This window comes from Pleuronectes platessa, chromosome 24 (assembly GCF_947347685.1).
Source record: "Pleuronectes platessa chromosome 24, fPlePla1.1, whole genome shotgun sequence".
Classification (NCBI taxonomy): Eukaryota; Metazoa; Chordata; class Actinopteri; order Pleuronectiformes; family Pleuronectidae; genus Pleuronectes; species Pleuronectes platessa.
In genome coordinates, this window is record NC_070649.1 from 4526900 (window position 1) to 4542464 (window position 15565).

At 42.9% G+C, this 15565-nt stretch overlaps 2 protein-coding genes across 4 annotated transcripts; both read right to left on the reverse strand.

Moving 5' to 3' along the window:
- Positions 1-8939: 8939 nt before the first annotated feature.
- LOC128430879 (inosine-uridine preferring nucleoside hydrolase) lies at positions 8940-12207 on the reverse strand. Of its 2 annotated transcripts, XM_053416989.1 has the most exons (8): positions 11993-12207; positions 11160-11337; positions 10883-11062; positions 10601-10712; positions 10018-10154; positions 9841-9918; positions 9248-9364; positions 8940-9157 (listed from the first exon to the last, which is right to left on the reverse strand). In XM_053416989.1, the coding sequence occupies exons 1-8, from the start codon at positions 12172-12174 to the stop codon at positions 9005-9007; spliced, it is 1137 nt and encodes a 378-aa protein (XP_053272964.1). In that variant the 5' UTR covers positions 12175-12207; the 3' UTR covers positions 8940-9004. The 2 variants fall into 2 exon arrangements, with proteins under 2 accessions (XP_053272964.1, XP_053272965.1); XM_053416990.1 differs by lacking the exon at positions 11993-12207 and having other exon boundaries at positions 11160-11631.
- Positions 12208-12866: 659 nt separating this feature from the next.
- Positions 12867-15423, reverse strand: LOC128430880 (inosine-uridine preferring nucleoside hydrolase). 2 transcript variants are annotated; one of them, XM_053416992.1, is made up of 8 exons: positions 14998-15423; positions 14546-14726; positions 14282-14461; positions 14027-14138; positions 13807-13943; positions 13622-13699; positions 13423-13539; positions 12867-13296 (listed from the first exon to the last, which is right to left on the reverse strand). In XM_053416992.1, exons 2-8 carry the CDS (start codon positions 14723-14725, stop codon positions 13144-13146), a joined length of 957 nt encoding a protein of 318 aa, XP_053272967.1. In that variant the 5' UTR covers position 14726; positions 14998-15423; the 3' UTR covers positions 12867-13143. The 2 variants fall into 2 exon arrangements, with proteins under 2 accessions (XP_053272967.1, XP_053272966.1); XM_053416991.1 differs by having other exon boundaries at positions 14546-15423.
- Between the last annotated feature and the right edge of the window lie 142 nt (positions 15424-15565).

Consider the following 15565-nt stretch of genomic DNA (forward strand, 5'->3'; position numbering starts at 1 on the left):
CTCCAACATAGTGTTATTCGGATTCAGGAGTTCCTCAAAGTGTTCCTTCCAACGTCCGACGACCTCCTCAGTTGAGGTCAACAGAGTCCCATCCTTACTGTACACAGCTTGGATGGTTCCCCGTTTCCCCCTCCTGAGGTGCCGGATAGTCTTCCAGAAACACTTTGGTGCCGACCGAAAGTCCTTCTCCATGGCCTCTCCGAACTTCTCCCACACCCGCTGCTTAGCCTCCGACACGGCAGCAGCTGCAGCCCTTCGGGCCTGTCGGCACCCTGCAACCGAGTCAGGAGTCCTCCAGGATATCATATCCCGGAAGGCCTCCTTCTTCAATCGGACGGCTTCCCTGACCAACGGTGTCCACCACGGTGTCCGAGGGTTACCGCCCCTTGAGGAGCCTAAGACCCTGAGGCCACAGCTAGCCGCCGCAGCTTCAGCAATGGAGGCTTTGAACACCGCCCACTCCGGCTCAATGCCCCCAACCTCCACAGGAATGCCAGAAAAACTCCGCCGGAGGTGTGAGTTGAAGATACCTAGGACGGGGGCCTCCTCCAGACGTTCCCAGTTCACCCGCACTACTCGTTTGGGCTTACCAGGTCTATCCGGAAATTTCCCCCATTCCCTGATCCAACTCACAACCAGATGGTGGTCGGTTGACAGTTCCGCCCCTCTCTTTACCCGAGTGTCCAAAACATGCGGCCTCAGATCAGATGACACGATCACAAAATCGATCATTGATCTTCGGCCTAGGGTACTCTGGTACCAGGTACACTTATGAGCACCCTTATGTTCGAACATGGTGTTTGTTATGGATAATCCATGACTAGCACAGACGTCCAATAACAAACGACCGCTCGGGTTCAGATCAGGGAGGCCGTTCCTCCCCACCACGCCTCTCCAGGTGTCTCCATCGTTGCCCACGTGGGCGTTGAAGTCACCCAGCAGAACTACGGAGTCCCCTACTGGAGCCCCATACAGGACTCCATTCAGGGTCTCCAAGAAGGCCGAGTACTCTGAGCTGCTGTTTGGTGCATACGCACAAACAACAGTCAGAGTTTTCCCCCCTACAACCCTTAGGCGCAGGGAGGCGACCCTCTCGTCTACCGGGGTAAACTCCAACACCGCGGAGCTCAGCCGGGGATTTATGAGTATCCCCACACCCGCCCGGCGCCTCACGCCCTTGGCAACTCCGGAGAAGAATAGAGTCCAACCCTTATCCAGGAGTACGGTACCAGAGCTGAGACTGTGCGTGGAGGTAAGCCCCACCAGATCTAACTGATAGCGCTCCACCTCCCTCACAAGCTCCGGTTCCTTTCCCCACAGCGAGGTGACGTTCCACGTCCCCAGAGCCAGCTTCTGCCGCCCGGGTCTGGTCCGTCGAGACCCCTGACCTTCGCTGCCACCCATGTGGCTGCGCACCCGACCCCGACGGGTCTTCCCACAGGTGGTGGGCCCATGAGATGAAGAGAGGGGGGGTGCCACGTAGTTTGTTCGGGCTGTGCCCGACCAGGCTCCGTGGCAAACCCGGCCACCAGGCGCTCGCCATCGAGCCCTCCGTCTGGGCCTAGCTCCAGACGGGGGCCCCGGGCTTCCTCCGGGCCGGGTCACATCTCCTCTTTTTCCGATATTCATTGAGGATTTTTGAACCATTCTTAGTCTGGCCCCTCACCTGAGACCACTCTGCCATGAGAGACCCTACCAGGAGCACAAGGCTCCAGACAACACAGCCCTCAGGTTCACAGGGACACGCAAACCTCTCCACCACGATAAGGTGACGGTTCCAGGAGAGGTATTATTATTATAATTATTATTATTATTATTATTCAGGCAAATTAATTGGCTTTTTTAGGGCTTTAACATGCTCAAATTCTTAGAAAGAAAGTTAGAAAGTAGTGAAAATGTACGTATTCTAGAGGAATTTTCAATGGGCGTCGCAAAATGTCTCAATGGTGCCCCCCAAGACCCCCGGAACGTGTTCACATTGACCGATCTTCACAAAAATCGATATACAGATGTATCATGAGCAGACAAACAAAAAAAGTCTAGGTGCAATTTGAAAAACGCAACAAGAAGCCTGCTAATTTGCATTTAGTGCCCATTTTGGCCATATTCCACATTTTTTTTGTATTTGTCGTTATGCCTTTTACGTTATGATATCTTCTTATTGCACATTGTACATCACCTATAATGATTTCATAACTTACTTTGTCATTATTTTGATAAACAAAGTCATTTCGAGTTATGTTTTGAACAAAAAATTATTTATTTCATTATTTGTAGATACTACATCATTAGATTTGATTGGTAAATCATTTCATATTCAGTTCCATGGAAATCAAGATAAGCAACACCTTTGACACACCTACATGTTAATCAAAAACGATGTCAACCATTACAAAATCCTCCCATTGTTCTGTCACGGAAGAGTGTGGAGGTGGAGGTGAAGGTGGAGTTGTGCTCTCCCTGCCTACGGCTCTCCATGTGTGCACCAGAACAGAGCCACACCACAAATACTGTTTGAATGACAAACATATATATTTTTATTGTTAGTAGTAGTAATTATAATTACGGACTGACAGTGGGAGGCCCTATTGAAATTGTAATTACTATTATTATTATTATTATTATTATTTTATTATTCAGGCAAATTAATTGGCTTTTTTAGGGCTTTAACATGCTCAAATTCTTACAAAAATTTGCAGAAAGTTAGAAAGTCGTGAAAATGTACGTATTCTAGAGGAATTTTCAATGGGCGTCGCAAAATGTCTCAATGGTGCCCCCCAAGACCCCCGGAACGTGTTCACATTGACCGATCTTCACAAAAATCGATATACAGATGTATCATGAGCAGACAAACAAAAAAGTCTATAGGTGCAATTGGAAAAACGCAACAGGAAGCCTGCTATTTTGCATTTAGTGGCCATTTTGGCCATATTCCACATTTTTTTTGTGTTTGTCGTTATGCCTTTTACGTTATGATATCTTCTTATTGCACATTGTATATCACCTATAATGATTTCATAACTTCCTTTGTCATTATTTTGATAAACAAAGTCATTTCGAGTTATGTTTTGAACAAAAATTTTTTTTAGATATTACATCATTAGATTTGATTGGTAAATCATTTCTTATCAGTTCCATGGAAATCAAGATAAGCAACACCTTTGACACACCTACATGTTAATCATAAACGATGTCAACCATTACAAAATCCTCCCATTGTTCTCAGATGTTCTGACACGGAAGAGTGTGGAGGTGAAGGTGGAGGTGGAGGTGTGCTCTCCCTGCCTCAGGCTCTCCATGTGTGCACCAGAACAGAGCCACACCACAAATACTGTTTGAATGATAATCATATATATTATTATTATTATTATTATTATTATTATTATTATTATTATTATTAGGGCCAGAGCACTTCCGGTGGGAGGCCCTATTGAAATTGAAAGAATTATTCTTATTAGGCCCCGAGCACCGAAATCGGTGGGAGGCCCTATTGAAATTGAAATGATTATTATTATTATTATTATTATTAGGGCCCGAGCACCTCCGGCGGGAGGCCCTATTGAAATTGCAAGGATTATTATGAGCGTAGTAAATGGGCTTTTTTAAGGCTTCAACGTGCTCAAAAAGTTTCTAAAGTTTGCAGTAAATTAGAAATTGGTGAACATTTACGTATTCTGGAGTATTTGGAAATGGGCGCTGCAAAATAGCTCAACAGCGCCACATACGGAAAAGCCCCTCATTTAGCATTCACTGATCCTCACGAAATGAGGATAATTGTGTATACAAACCAGATGCACAAAAAAGCCTCAAGGAGCATTATGAAAAACCCAACGGGAAGCTCGCCATTTTAGATTTAGTGGCCATTTTGGCCATATTCTACATTTTGACTTTGATGTACGAAAGTTATTAAAAGATTGATCATTCATCACACCGTGTGACCGTGGCGTGGCGTCAAAGTTTAATTACAAGCCATTAAAAAAGGATATTCTGGACCATGAATCCTTTGTCGCTGAGCCCTAAACAAACAACTCCGCTCCTGCAGTGTCAGTGTTCAAAGATCGAAGGAATCTTTATGTCTTGCAAAGGTGACTTCTCTCTCTCTCTCTCTTTCTCTCTCTCAGAATTGGACATTTCCTCAAACCTTGTAAACATTGAGGTACGGCGAAGGTTCATCCTTCGCCAATGGGGATGATGTTGTCATAGCTCCACTATGCATTGTCCTATCACCATCAAACTTCTGTCTCATGATCAGAGTCCTAGCCTGAACAGCTCTATGTGTCAATATTTCCTCAGTCATTTTTTTTTTTTCAGGCAAAAGGATGCAACGCTTCAAAATGCATTTGCTCGGGCCCACTCAGTGCTGCTTTGCAGTCCTAATAATTGTATTTATTATTAAATTGTTTTTTGTTGAGACGGAATCATGTGTCACAGAAAAGCTGTTCTGGGTTATAAATAAATCAAAACATGCATGTTGCATTGGCTTGTCATTAGCTGAGCAGGTCATTACTGAGCTAACAATTGTGTTAATATTCGGATAAATAATAATATCCCAATGCATGCAATTTATTTTGAATAGCTAGTTGTATGTTGTGATTGTTTTTTACAAACTCAGGTCATCTTTAAATCAGAATCTTTGTATTTGCTCTGTCAGTCAGCTGTATGTGTAGATGACTGTCTGTTGGTTGGGTAGCATAGGGAATGGAATATGGTGTGTGTCTGGGGGGGTCTAAATCTTTCCCAATTCCCTCACCATGGCTTTAAATATCTTCCTCAACGTGTGGGTGTCAACTGTTGGAATGACTGACAGACAAGCAGTGTGCTGTCAAGATTTTGATTAGTTGATCTTGTTTTTACCTTTTTCTATTGCTGTGATTTTCACATTGGTTTTAAATAGTTTCTTATTGTTTGTCGTACGTCTTTCCTATTTTGGCCTTTTGATTGTAAACCAAGGTCACTATAGGTGCTATATACTTAAAGTATATTATCATTACCACAATCTTAAATAGGAATTTACCGTGAGGACAGTTTTTCATGTCAAGAATTTACATAAACTGCCTAGATGGTAATTAAATATGATTATGCTTCTTCGATAATGTTACATTTTACACATGCGTCTGTATTACGTTAAATGCAGATTCTAACTGACAATCATTAATCCTCACATCTTGTTGTTAATCTATAAAGCTTTAGTGTTGATATTTAAAACAACCTCACCTCTGTGCTCTCATTAAAAGTGTTAAAGTTTATGCAATGTCCATTAGTCCTTCCATGTACTACGGTGGCTATAAAAATAACAATGTTCAGTGTTTATTGCTATACAACATTAAATCTAAATAGATTTAGTGTGATCATTTTATCTACTCTACACAGACAAATGTCAAAAAGAAAGCAGATCTCTACAAATTGAATTATTTTTAATACAATCAGGCCAACAGACCCAACTATAGTTTTACTTTTGTACTTGTGTGTCTGTTTACTTGATGAGTTACTGTTCAGTACTTCCAGGGTTGAGCAAATATTGATATATTCTGCTGTTGGCAATAGGAACAACTAGTGCGGCACTGTGGTGATGCTGGTTGCAGCTTTCTCTGTGTAACTGTAAAAGTGAAGCTGCGGGACCTGTTTATTCAAAGTTTAGTGAAGCTCCACTAAATACCCAGAGCCCCGACCCGGAGAATCAATAGATACAGAGTGGTAGTCTCCTGTTTATTCAAAGTTTTTGAATAGTGAAGGTGTCCAAAGGCACACTTTGGTTTCTGTTTGGGCCACGGGCTGTACATTTAATATCTACGCTGTAATTTTTCTTCTTTCCACTCTGCACGGTACATTTCAAATACTTATAAATTGCTGTGGGCATTTGTATGGCTCCCCACAAAAGGGCGAGGTTAAGTACACGCAGAGCTTCTCTGGTCACATCTGCTCAGAGATCAGCGGCTTCATGATCAGAGCAAAGGCTGCAGGTGGTTGTTACCGAGCTGGAGTTTCTGTTTCCTCCTTCTCCTCTCGGCTCGCTCCTTGTGCTCAGTAGAACACGTGACGCTCACAGTCAGGACTACTGACACCTAAATCATCCCAATAAAAAATAACCTTAACTAACCCTCTGAACTTGAACTTGTTCATTTTAAGTGTGAACTGGCTCTGGAGGTCACGTGGAAAATGATCAAAAGACTCGTACCCGGCAGATGAACGAATCGTTCACCTCCCGACGTTGTCTTCAGATCAGTGTTTCGTTCTTCTGCCAACAGAGTCTTCGGATCAGTGATTCGTTCATCTGCCGGATACGAGTCTTTGGATCCTTTTTCACGTGACCTGCATCAGCCTATGCAACAGTCCCGATGCGCGGCCACGAGAAAATGAACGAATCTCTCTTTGAGAGGACTCGTTACTCCCGAGTCCTTGTAAGGATTCGTTGAAAACGAACGAATCGTTCACGACCGACACATCACTAGTGGATGATAGGAGTGTCGGAGTTACAACAAGAAGTGTGTCGTGTTCGCTGGACTTTAATAAAGTTACACATAAAGAGAGAAGTTTCCTGTCGTCTATAAGCGGGGACGCTGAAATATGAACGTGTTCACCGTTCAAATTCATTATTTGTCATTGAGTTGCGTTCAGTTCACCGTTCTTGTGCTTCTTCTTCAGCAGCTCCAAGTGGTCCAGCACCATCATGCCTCGGGTGTGGGTCCCCTGCAGCTCCACCGTCACTGCCACCTGCACAAGGAAAGATAAGCTATGTTGAATACAGAAACGTCTGCTTCATACTTAAACCACTTTTGGAATTTGTTTGATAAAAAAATTGGCTAAATAGTGTAATGGCAAAAGAAAAAGGTGTAAAAGGTCACCCTTTCGCTTTCTGTCAGCAGAGTGTCGTCGAGAGCTGCAGCCACTGCGTAGGTGTCACAGGAGTTAAACTCAGTTCCTGACACCAGCTCCTTTTGATACCGCTCCGTCTGGACCATCTGCGATTCAACACAAAGACTTAACAACAGATATACAGTGTGTTACATTTATTCTGAATTCTTGTTTGGGACACTCTCGTACGTAGGTTTAGGTGCGCTGACTCACACTTGATTTTCTGTTTGGATCTCATGATGACCTGCAGCTGAAGAGTGGAGTGTTTGGACTAGTTGCAGAAACAACGGGACAGAAGAGACGGAGCTTTAATCGTTGTTCTTTTTTGTATGATTTGTAAATAGTTCTCTGGCAGGTTGTAATATATACACGGAGCGTTGTTTCTGAAATGGAGAAATTAGCTTTGTTTCATTGGGTTTTGGTAAAAAAAAAAAAAAAAATGAACAAAATGAAAACTTGATTATTGAATGGAGGAGAGGAAAGTGGAGGAATCTGGGATGCAAACTTTTTTTCCTTTTCTTTTTCTCTTGAAGTGTACATTCCAGAGCACTTTCTATAAAAGGTTTTATTAATTTAAGTGGATGTGGCTTTAATTCCTGGAGGAATAAACTCACCTTTAGGGAGAGTGTAATTGCAGTTATATGCTATTGCCACACAGTGGCACTGTTGTCCCTGCAATGGGTGATGACATGATAACAATCATCTGCTGGAATAACACTAATATTTATGTTTTATAATATACAATACAAGTTTTGAATATCAGCCATTAGTGGAATGTATCATTAGATTTTATTATGACTCTATTGTTTCTGTTTTCCGTATATAAGAAGCATCAGTAGTATTTTAAGCTTTCCAAAGAAAACATGAGAAATGTTGGTGTATTTGTTTTTAATCCACCAGTTTCCTGCCTTCCCCTCGTCACACCATCTCTTTACTTCAGCGAGTTCATGAACATCTGCCTGAACTTCTCCAGGTCGACGTTCTGCATTAGGACAGCCTTGTGCTTCTTGTTCAGCAGCTCCATGTAGTCCAGTAAAACTTGTGCTGGAATACAGAAGCATGGGAACAAAGGGTCTCGAAAAAACATCTGTAAATCATCTGGCTTGAATAAAAACCTCATGTGACATCTGGTTTTCATGCTTGCATAAAATATTTCGCAATCGACATTGCTGCATTTCTTTGGTAATAGCTAGGATTCAAGACAGCTTCCTCCAGCCAACACAAGCTTGTCAATGCAAACCAATCCTCTACACCTCCAAGTCAACTTGGCATTGAGTAATCTTAACATTGAGCTTTTTACCTCGGGTGTTGAACATAAAAACTTGAACCCGTGTCCTCAGAGTTCCCAGCTCAGCTGTTCTCTTTCCACCTGAGCTACAGTTCTTGGTACATCTTAAACATCTTTATTCTATGAATTTGGGTGTTTGCATTGGGTGTAGGATTGTAAATGTGATGAATTCCAACAAGAATTGAACTCCGGTCTGCAGAAGTACCAGTCGTCCATCAACAGCCTGAGCTATTTGAGCAGATCTGCTTGAACTCGCACTCGTGAAGTTTTCAAATCTCTTTGATTTGTGAGTTAAACTTCATAAATCAGAGTCTTATAAGATTTGAATTTGTGTCCTAAATCTTTCCAAACACTTCTATCCACCTGAGCTATTTTCTCAGATGGCTTTATCCAGTTTGAGTGTTTTCATTTGATATTTCGGCTTTAAAATTCAAATAGTCACACAAGATTTAAACTCACATCTCGATTGAAAAAATAGTTAAGTATTTATTTCATGTAAGGTTTTCTACGGCATTTTCGATTGGACGGTGTAAAATGGAAAGCGACATGTTGAACCAAACCTGCAGCCAGTGCAGGAGAACTGAAGCACAGGGTCACAGGTTCTACCAGGTGAGCTATAGGGCCACAAGCAAACGTTTGTCCATCCTGCATAAATCTGGAATTCTGTATTAAGGTGCCCTGATCTTCCCCCATCCAGCCACAAGAGGTCAGCCTCTGAGAGATAATAGTCTTTTAAGGAAGAATGGAATAAATCCAGTATATTTTGTGTTTAATGGTCAGACACTGAAAAAAAAGTTGATATTTTTACGAGAAGAGCCATTTTATTTATTTGGACCATTCCGATTCACTTGTTACAGCATCTTCCTACTTGAGAGAATCTATGAGCATTTTCTTGAACTTCTCCAGGTCGATCTTCTTAATGATGGTGACCTTGTGTTTCTTCTTCAGCAACTCCATGTAGTCCAGCACCATCATGCCCCGGGTCTGGGTCCCCACCACCTCAACTGTCACTGCCACCTGCATGAGGAACATGAGAATACCGTTGTGAGAAATTGATGTGAGCTGAGATAATTGGTCCAAATTCAAAGGCAGTGGCCCCTCGCCCACCTTCTCGCTGTCTGTTATGATTGTGTCGTCGAGGGCTGCAGCCATGGCGTAGGTGTCGCAGGAGTTGAAGCCTTTTCCTGCTGTGATCTCCTTTTGATAGTCGGCCGACCGAGCTTTCTGCAGAGGCAACAGTTTCTTTAAGCTTTTGAGTGTTTTCATTTGATATTGTGGCTTTGAATTCAAATAGTCACACAAGATTTAAACTCACATCCTGATTGAAATCAAAGTTAATATTTATTGCATGCAAGAGTTTCTATGGCGTTTTGGGATTTTTTGATTGGACGGTGTAAAATGTAAAGAGACATGTAGAACCAAGCCTGCAGCCAGTGCAGGAGGACTCAGGAACAGGTCTAAGGTTCTACAAGTGGAGCTGTAGGACAACAAGTGAATGCTTGTCCATCCTGCACAAATCTAAATGTGTGTGTGCATGATGTGTCAAACTTTATTACTTGGTTGAGTTCCCAACTGCTTGGAGGGCCCAGCTGAGAGCGTGATTAGGACTCTGCATAGTTTATACATGTGCATACACGTGCAAAGGTTTTATAACCTTTCGGTCGAGGGCATCTAATCATCTCTCTCCTCATATCACTTACGTCCATCGAAAGCTTGGAAATCTTTTTCATGAAGGCGGCCTTCTTCGTGTCTTGGGCCAACCACTCGTCACAGAAAGACTGGGGGGGGGGGACACATATTCAAACAATGATTTTGTTATGTTGACACAAGTAGTGAACGGTTAAAGCCCCTCGTCAGGTTGTTCTTCGCAGCCTCACCCACGGCAGACTGCTCCTGCAGCTGAACTCCCAGGTGGCGATGTAGGTGGGGCAGGTGTAGCGATCCAGCACGATGTAGGCGGCCTCAGTATCGGCCACAAAGTTGAACTCTCCGCACGCAGTGGTGTTGCCCCTTGCTGCAAACACAGACAGACATGAAAAAAAATGTAGCATACATCAGATTAAATGTATATTTTAAAATGTAATAAAACAAACTTCACAGCAATGATGATGCCTTTCGTAAAACATGGGAACCCTTTCTGTCATATGTTGGTCTGAATGTTTCCACCATTGTCACAAGAGGGTTTGTATCATAGATCAGAATGCTCTGCCTCAAAAGAGGCACTCTGTTTTACCATTTAATTGATTTACTTTTATTTCTGTATACTATTTTACTTATGTTTTTAATTTTGTCTTACTTGTATAGGACGTGACCCCTGAATCTTCTGCCTGTATTGATTTGAATATGTGTGTGAGCCAAATGTTTGTCTTGTTTTTGTTTTGTTTTGTGTTGTATTACCTGTTGGAAAACTAATAAACATATATATAAAAAAAATATATATATAATAAAACAATTACATACAGTCAGTGTTTCCTCCCATGATGTAGAGGGCCTTCAGCTTCTCATGAAAGTTGGGCGCCAGTTGTACTGCTACCGCCAGGTTAGTGAGGGGGCCTGTGGCCACCAGGGTCACCTGTACAGAAGCAGCCAAGTTAGACATGTTGCATCCTGTATCATGTTTAAATTGCTTTATTGCAGAAACTGGTGACAAGAAAAGATTTTTGAGCTGATACGTAAACCACTAGAGTATTTGATTAAATCAGGATTTCTATAATAAAAGAAAATCCAGAATGTGTGTCTCACCTCTCCAGGGTTCTCTTTCACCATCTTGATCATGGCCTTCACAGCATTCCGACCGTGTAGCAGATCCAGGCCCGGAGCATCCGGATCTGGGGCGTCGCCCAGCCCGTCCTTCCCGTGGTAATCTCCAGCGTTTCTTCTAGGGGCCAGCACGGGCTCTCCACAGCCGCGATACACCGGGATCTACAGGGTACGAGAGGTCATGCTTCACACAGGATCATGCACGAGTGAAATTCAGCCAACCAACCACGATGGCTCCCACACAGTCTTTCATACTTACATCCAGCTTGTCGCAGACTTTCAGGACGCGCAGTGTGTTCTTGAGCACGTTCTGCAGGGGCGTGTTGCCATGGCAGCAGGTGATACCTAGGATCTTCACGTCAGGGGCCGCGAGGGCCATCATGATGGCCTGAGCATCATCCACCCCTGTGTCCACATCGATGATCAACTTCTTCATCCTATGACAAACATGTGGAGATAAGTAGTTTGTTACACATCTTACACTTTCTTCCAATAACCAGATAATTAATAATCAGATCTGCAGAGAATTGATTGTGGATTTTGGCTGAAAGGTTCAGTTGATCATTGGAATGGATTCTAGATCACAGGGACATGATAAACACCAGCGTCAGGCACTTTGAACCAATCCAAAAAAAAATTACAACGTAATTACAGCGTCTGATGGAGCTCGCGTCAAAAAATGCAAGACGGATTAGGACAAGTTGTGCACCATCTGAAACACATTGATATACATGTACAACGTTGATTAAAGTTACGTGTAACAAACGATATTTATGATGTTTCTTTGAAATATAAAAAAAATATTTGTCTGTGCAAGAAATACTAAAAGTGCAGCAGGGCAAGATAAAGTCAGGAGACTTTGGGGCAAAAGGGGAACTACCCCTCAAAAGAAAAGAACACACCCTGAAAGAGGGTCTTGTTTGGGGGTTTCCAACGATGGTGTAGTTGCCTGAAACATTTTTACTGAGGGTAATGGAAGGCAATACCCTCACGCTACATAGTTTTAAATGCGTCTCATTCTAATTCCCGTAATGTGAATGGTTCCCGTTTTTGTTTTGAATTTAGAGTAAAAATTTAGTTTTCTTGACTCACCTGCTGAGTGGATCCGAACAAGGTTTCTGCTGCTTGAGGAGGAGGCGGCGGCTGAACACTGCTCCAACCTGAAGAGCTGCCTTATAAAGTGGGTTGCAACCAGACCAGAGACCCACAGAGAGGAGTTGGCCTATGCAAATGAAGCAGCAAAACGTACAAGCTGTACAGGATTTTACAAGCATCCAAACTGGTTCGGTTTTAATTTGATGGATAGACTTAAATGCACTTTTCTGCAGAAATGTTTTAATCAAGGTCTAACTTGGTCTAAATGTGATTTCCTTGATCTAGCGAGAAAGATGAAGATGTTATGCCTGTTCATCTTGATTCATAAACAGATCAGAGACATAGAGTAAAGAGAAATGCAATGTGATTTATTTTGACCTTTTTGACCCAACTGAGGACATTGTTGTGAAAGTCATATCTCACTATCTGACCTCTCAGGTTGAGTAGCTGTGGAGATTTCATTACAACAATGTTATTCAACAGATCATTTCGCAATACCCACTCTGTTACGACATGAAAGCCTTAAGACATTAGGATCTCTGGTATTGAAACACTACTTATGGCATAAGAGGATCTAAAGCAGCAATGATTGGCTGCTTCACAGATCCTGTTCAAACCTGCCTCATGACCCTGATGAATTTTAATTAGAGGGTTTATTCCTCGCCAGAGGTTTTGGAAACTCACCCGCTGTGAATCAGCAGTTAATGAACAGTAAATGCCTGCAGGCTTGAATGGTGTCTAAACCGGTTACAGATGGAAAAATGAGACGCTCATGCCCCTTCCTGTCTACATTCTATGGAGTTTCATCCAAACTACAAAAGACGCTGATCATATTTAAAAAGAGTTGAATTGCACGATTTAGACTCCCAAATTAATTCCAATCATTTAATAATTACATTTATTTTACAACTTGACTGCCTTTGGTAATCACTGGACATCTTATAAGTCAATGCTTTAAGAAATGGTTATACATTTATTTGTATTTATTCCACAGCATTTTGGTAACTTGCAGCATGAATGCATTTACTACTTGAGTCAAAGTTTAGGTTCAACCATTGACTTTATAAAAAGATGGTTGGCGTGTGTCCATTTCCTCCCACCATCCGGTAAACACTGAAGCACATTACTGTCACATGGAGAAATCCCTGCTACTTCAACGCATTCATCAACAACTGCTTGAACTTCTCCAAGTCGACGGTCTTCATGATGATCGCCTTGTGTTTCTTTTTCAGCAGCTCCATGTGGTCCAGCACCATCATGCCTCGGGTGTGGGTCCCCTGCAGCTCCACCGTCACTGCCACCTGCACAAGGAAAGAGAAGCTATGTTCAATACCGGAAAATCTGCTTCATACTTAAACCACTTTTGGTTTGATAAAAAAATTAGCTAAAACGTGTAAAGGCACCAAAAAAAAAGTATAAAAGATCACCTGTTCGCTTTCTGTCAGCAGGGTGTGGTCGATGGCTGCAGCCACTGCGTAGGTGTCACAGGAGTTAAACTCAGTTCCTGACACCAGCTCCTTTTGATACCGCTCCGTCTGGACCATCTGCGATTCAACACAAAGACTTAACAACAGATATACAGTGTGTTACATTTATTCTGAATTCTTGTTTGGGACACTCTCGTACCTTCCTGGTTAAGGAGGAAATCCTCTCCATGAAACGAGCCTTGTCTGTGTCTTGGGCCAGCCAAGTGTCAACGAAGGACTGAGGGAGAAAGATGTATTTTCTTATTAGTGTCACATGCTCAGAGCGTCTCTGGTCAACATGGGTGCTCCATAGAGACTCGTGTTAACTGGTGTTTAATGACAGACCCACGGCAGACTGTTCCTGCAGCTGAACTCCCAGGTGGCGATGTAGGTGGGGCAGGTGTAGCGGTCCAACACGACGTAGGCAGCTTCAGAGTCAGCCACAAAGTTAAACTCTCCACACACTGTTGTGTTACCCCTGGCTGCACACACAAAAATCAAAATCAGTGTGATAAACATTGAGTTGAACATTTAGAGAAAGATACAATCACACATGACAACCTACACTCAGTGTTTCCTCCCATGATGTAGAGAGCCTTCAGCTTCTCGGGGAGGGAGGGGTCCAGATTCACTGCCATGGCCAGGTTAGTGAGGGGCGCCGTGGCTACAAGACTCACCTATACAAATCCAATAAGTAGAGACAACAGATCAGAAGATACATTTCCTTTTCATTTCAAACAGGAGAGAGAAAACATGATGAAAATGGGACTTCAGGAGACAAATCTTCATGGTCCTCTGGAGTCTTTCAGTTCTGACCCACCTCTCCTGGGTTTTCATTGACCATCCTGATTAAAGCCAGCGCAGCTTTCTCCTCCTGCACCGCATCCAGACCTGGAGCGTCTGGATCCGGGGCGTCGCCCAGTCCGTCCTTCCCGTGGAAATCTCCAGCGTGGCGTTTATGAGCCACAAGGGGCTCTGCACAGCCTCGGTACACCGGCACCTGTGTCATGGCACGAGTTTTACTTCACATTCAAGAAGTCACCACTGCATTTCAGATGCTTTATATCTTCACTAACATACTTACATCCAGCCTGTTGCAGACCTTCAGGACGCGCAGCGTGTTCTTGAGGACGTTCTTCAGGGGCGTGTTGCCGTGGCAGCACGTGATGCCCAGGATCTCTACACCAGGTGCTGCGAGGGCCATCATGATGGCCTGAGCATCATCCACCCCCGTGTCCACATCCATGATCAACTTCTTCTTCATCCTACATTGAGCGATAAGAAAAACATCACATTTGAGGAGAGGTGACTATACCAGTTAATATCATATTCCTAACAGGCTGAGGAGCTTCACTCAAAGCATGTAACCTGTAACAAAGACATTTTCTACAACAAGATCCAAAACCTGTTCTACTGGTTTGTAGGTGCTGAGAGAGTTGAAAATGGTGCAGGTGCAAAACCTTCATAAGCTTAACACCTATAAGAGTTACAGTAATAACCTGAGTAAACTACTACACTAAAATGTAAAATCCTTACCTGGTGATATAGTCTATGATCCTGACTCGTACTTCTTACGTCTGCACTTTCTGCTGAGGGACTCCTGACTGCTCTGACCAGATGAGCTGCCTTTCGAAGCCCAGAAAGACATATGGGTGTCGGCACTTGAAAATGCTTGCATTGACATTCGACACTTAAGTGGCTGGGAATGTGGTGTTTACTTTGACGTCAGGGGGATAGTATTTATTATGTGAAAGCCATTTCAGTTGAAGCCTTTGTCTTATTACAGTGCCTCAGACTAACAGGAAAGGAACAAAAAATATATATCACATTCTTTTGCTCCCTTCAAGCTACAGCAAGTCTGTTTTTCTGCAGTCTACCCTACAATCAAAGGGACATTATGTGACACCAGATGTTCCAGAGTGACTGACTATAAAAGTAGTGCTGAGAAAGACTGTGGAACCTAGAATCCTGAGTTATAGCAGCAGATCAGACAAACTTATACTTTTTAGAATCTAAGTACTTTTCTCATCTGTTTAAAGAGTTTCTTTCTCGACACAGACCACATGTTGAAAAGATGTTGACCAGCTGTTCTATGATAACAAGA

What these genes read in the sequence shown, in the direction of transcription:
- LOC128430880 (XM_053416992.1), bottom strand. Translation starts at nt 14,725, where the DNA reads ATGAAGAAGAAGTTGATCATGGATGTGGACACGGGGGTGGATGATGCT. An exon ending in AGGTCTGCAACAGGCTGGAT is followed by an intron (nt 14,462 to 14,545) that starts GTAAGTATGTTA and finishes GCCATGACACAG; the next exon opens with GTGCCGGTGTACCGAGGCTG. An exon ending in CATGGGAGGAAACACTGAGT is followed by an intron (nt 13,944 to 14,026) that starts GTAGGTTGTCAT and finishes TTGTGTGTGCAG; the next exon opens with CCAGGGGTAACACAACAGTG.
- LOC128430879 (XM_053416989.1), bottom strand. Translation starts at nt 12,174, where the DNA reads ATGCTTGTAAAATCCTGTACAGCTTGTACGTTTTGCTGCTTCATTTGC. An exon ending in GCAGGAGCAGTCTGCCGTGG is followed by an intron (nt 9,919 to 10,017) that starts GTGAGGCTGCGA and finishes CCCCCCCCCCAG; the next exon opens with TCTTTCTGTGACGAGTGGTT. An exon ending in TTTCCAAGCTTTCGATGGAC is followed by an intron (nt 9,365 to 9,840) that starts GTAAGTGATATG and finishes TTGCCTCTGCAG; the next exon opens with AAAGCTCGGTCGGCCGACTA.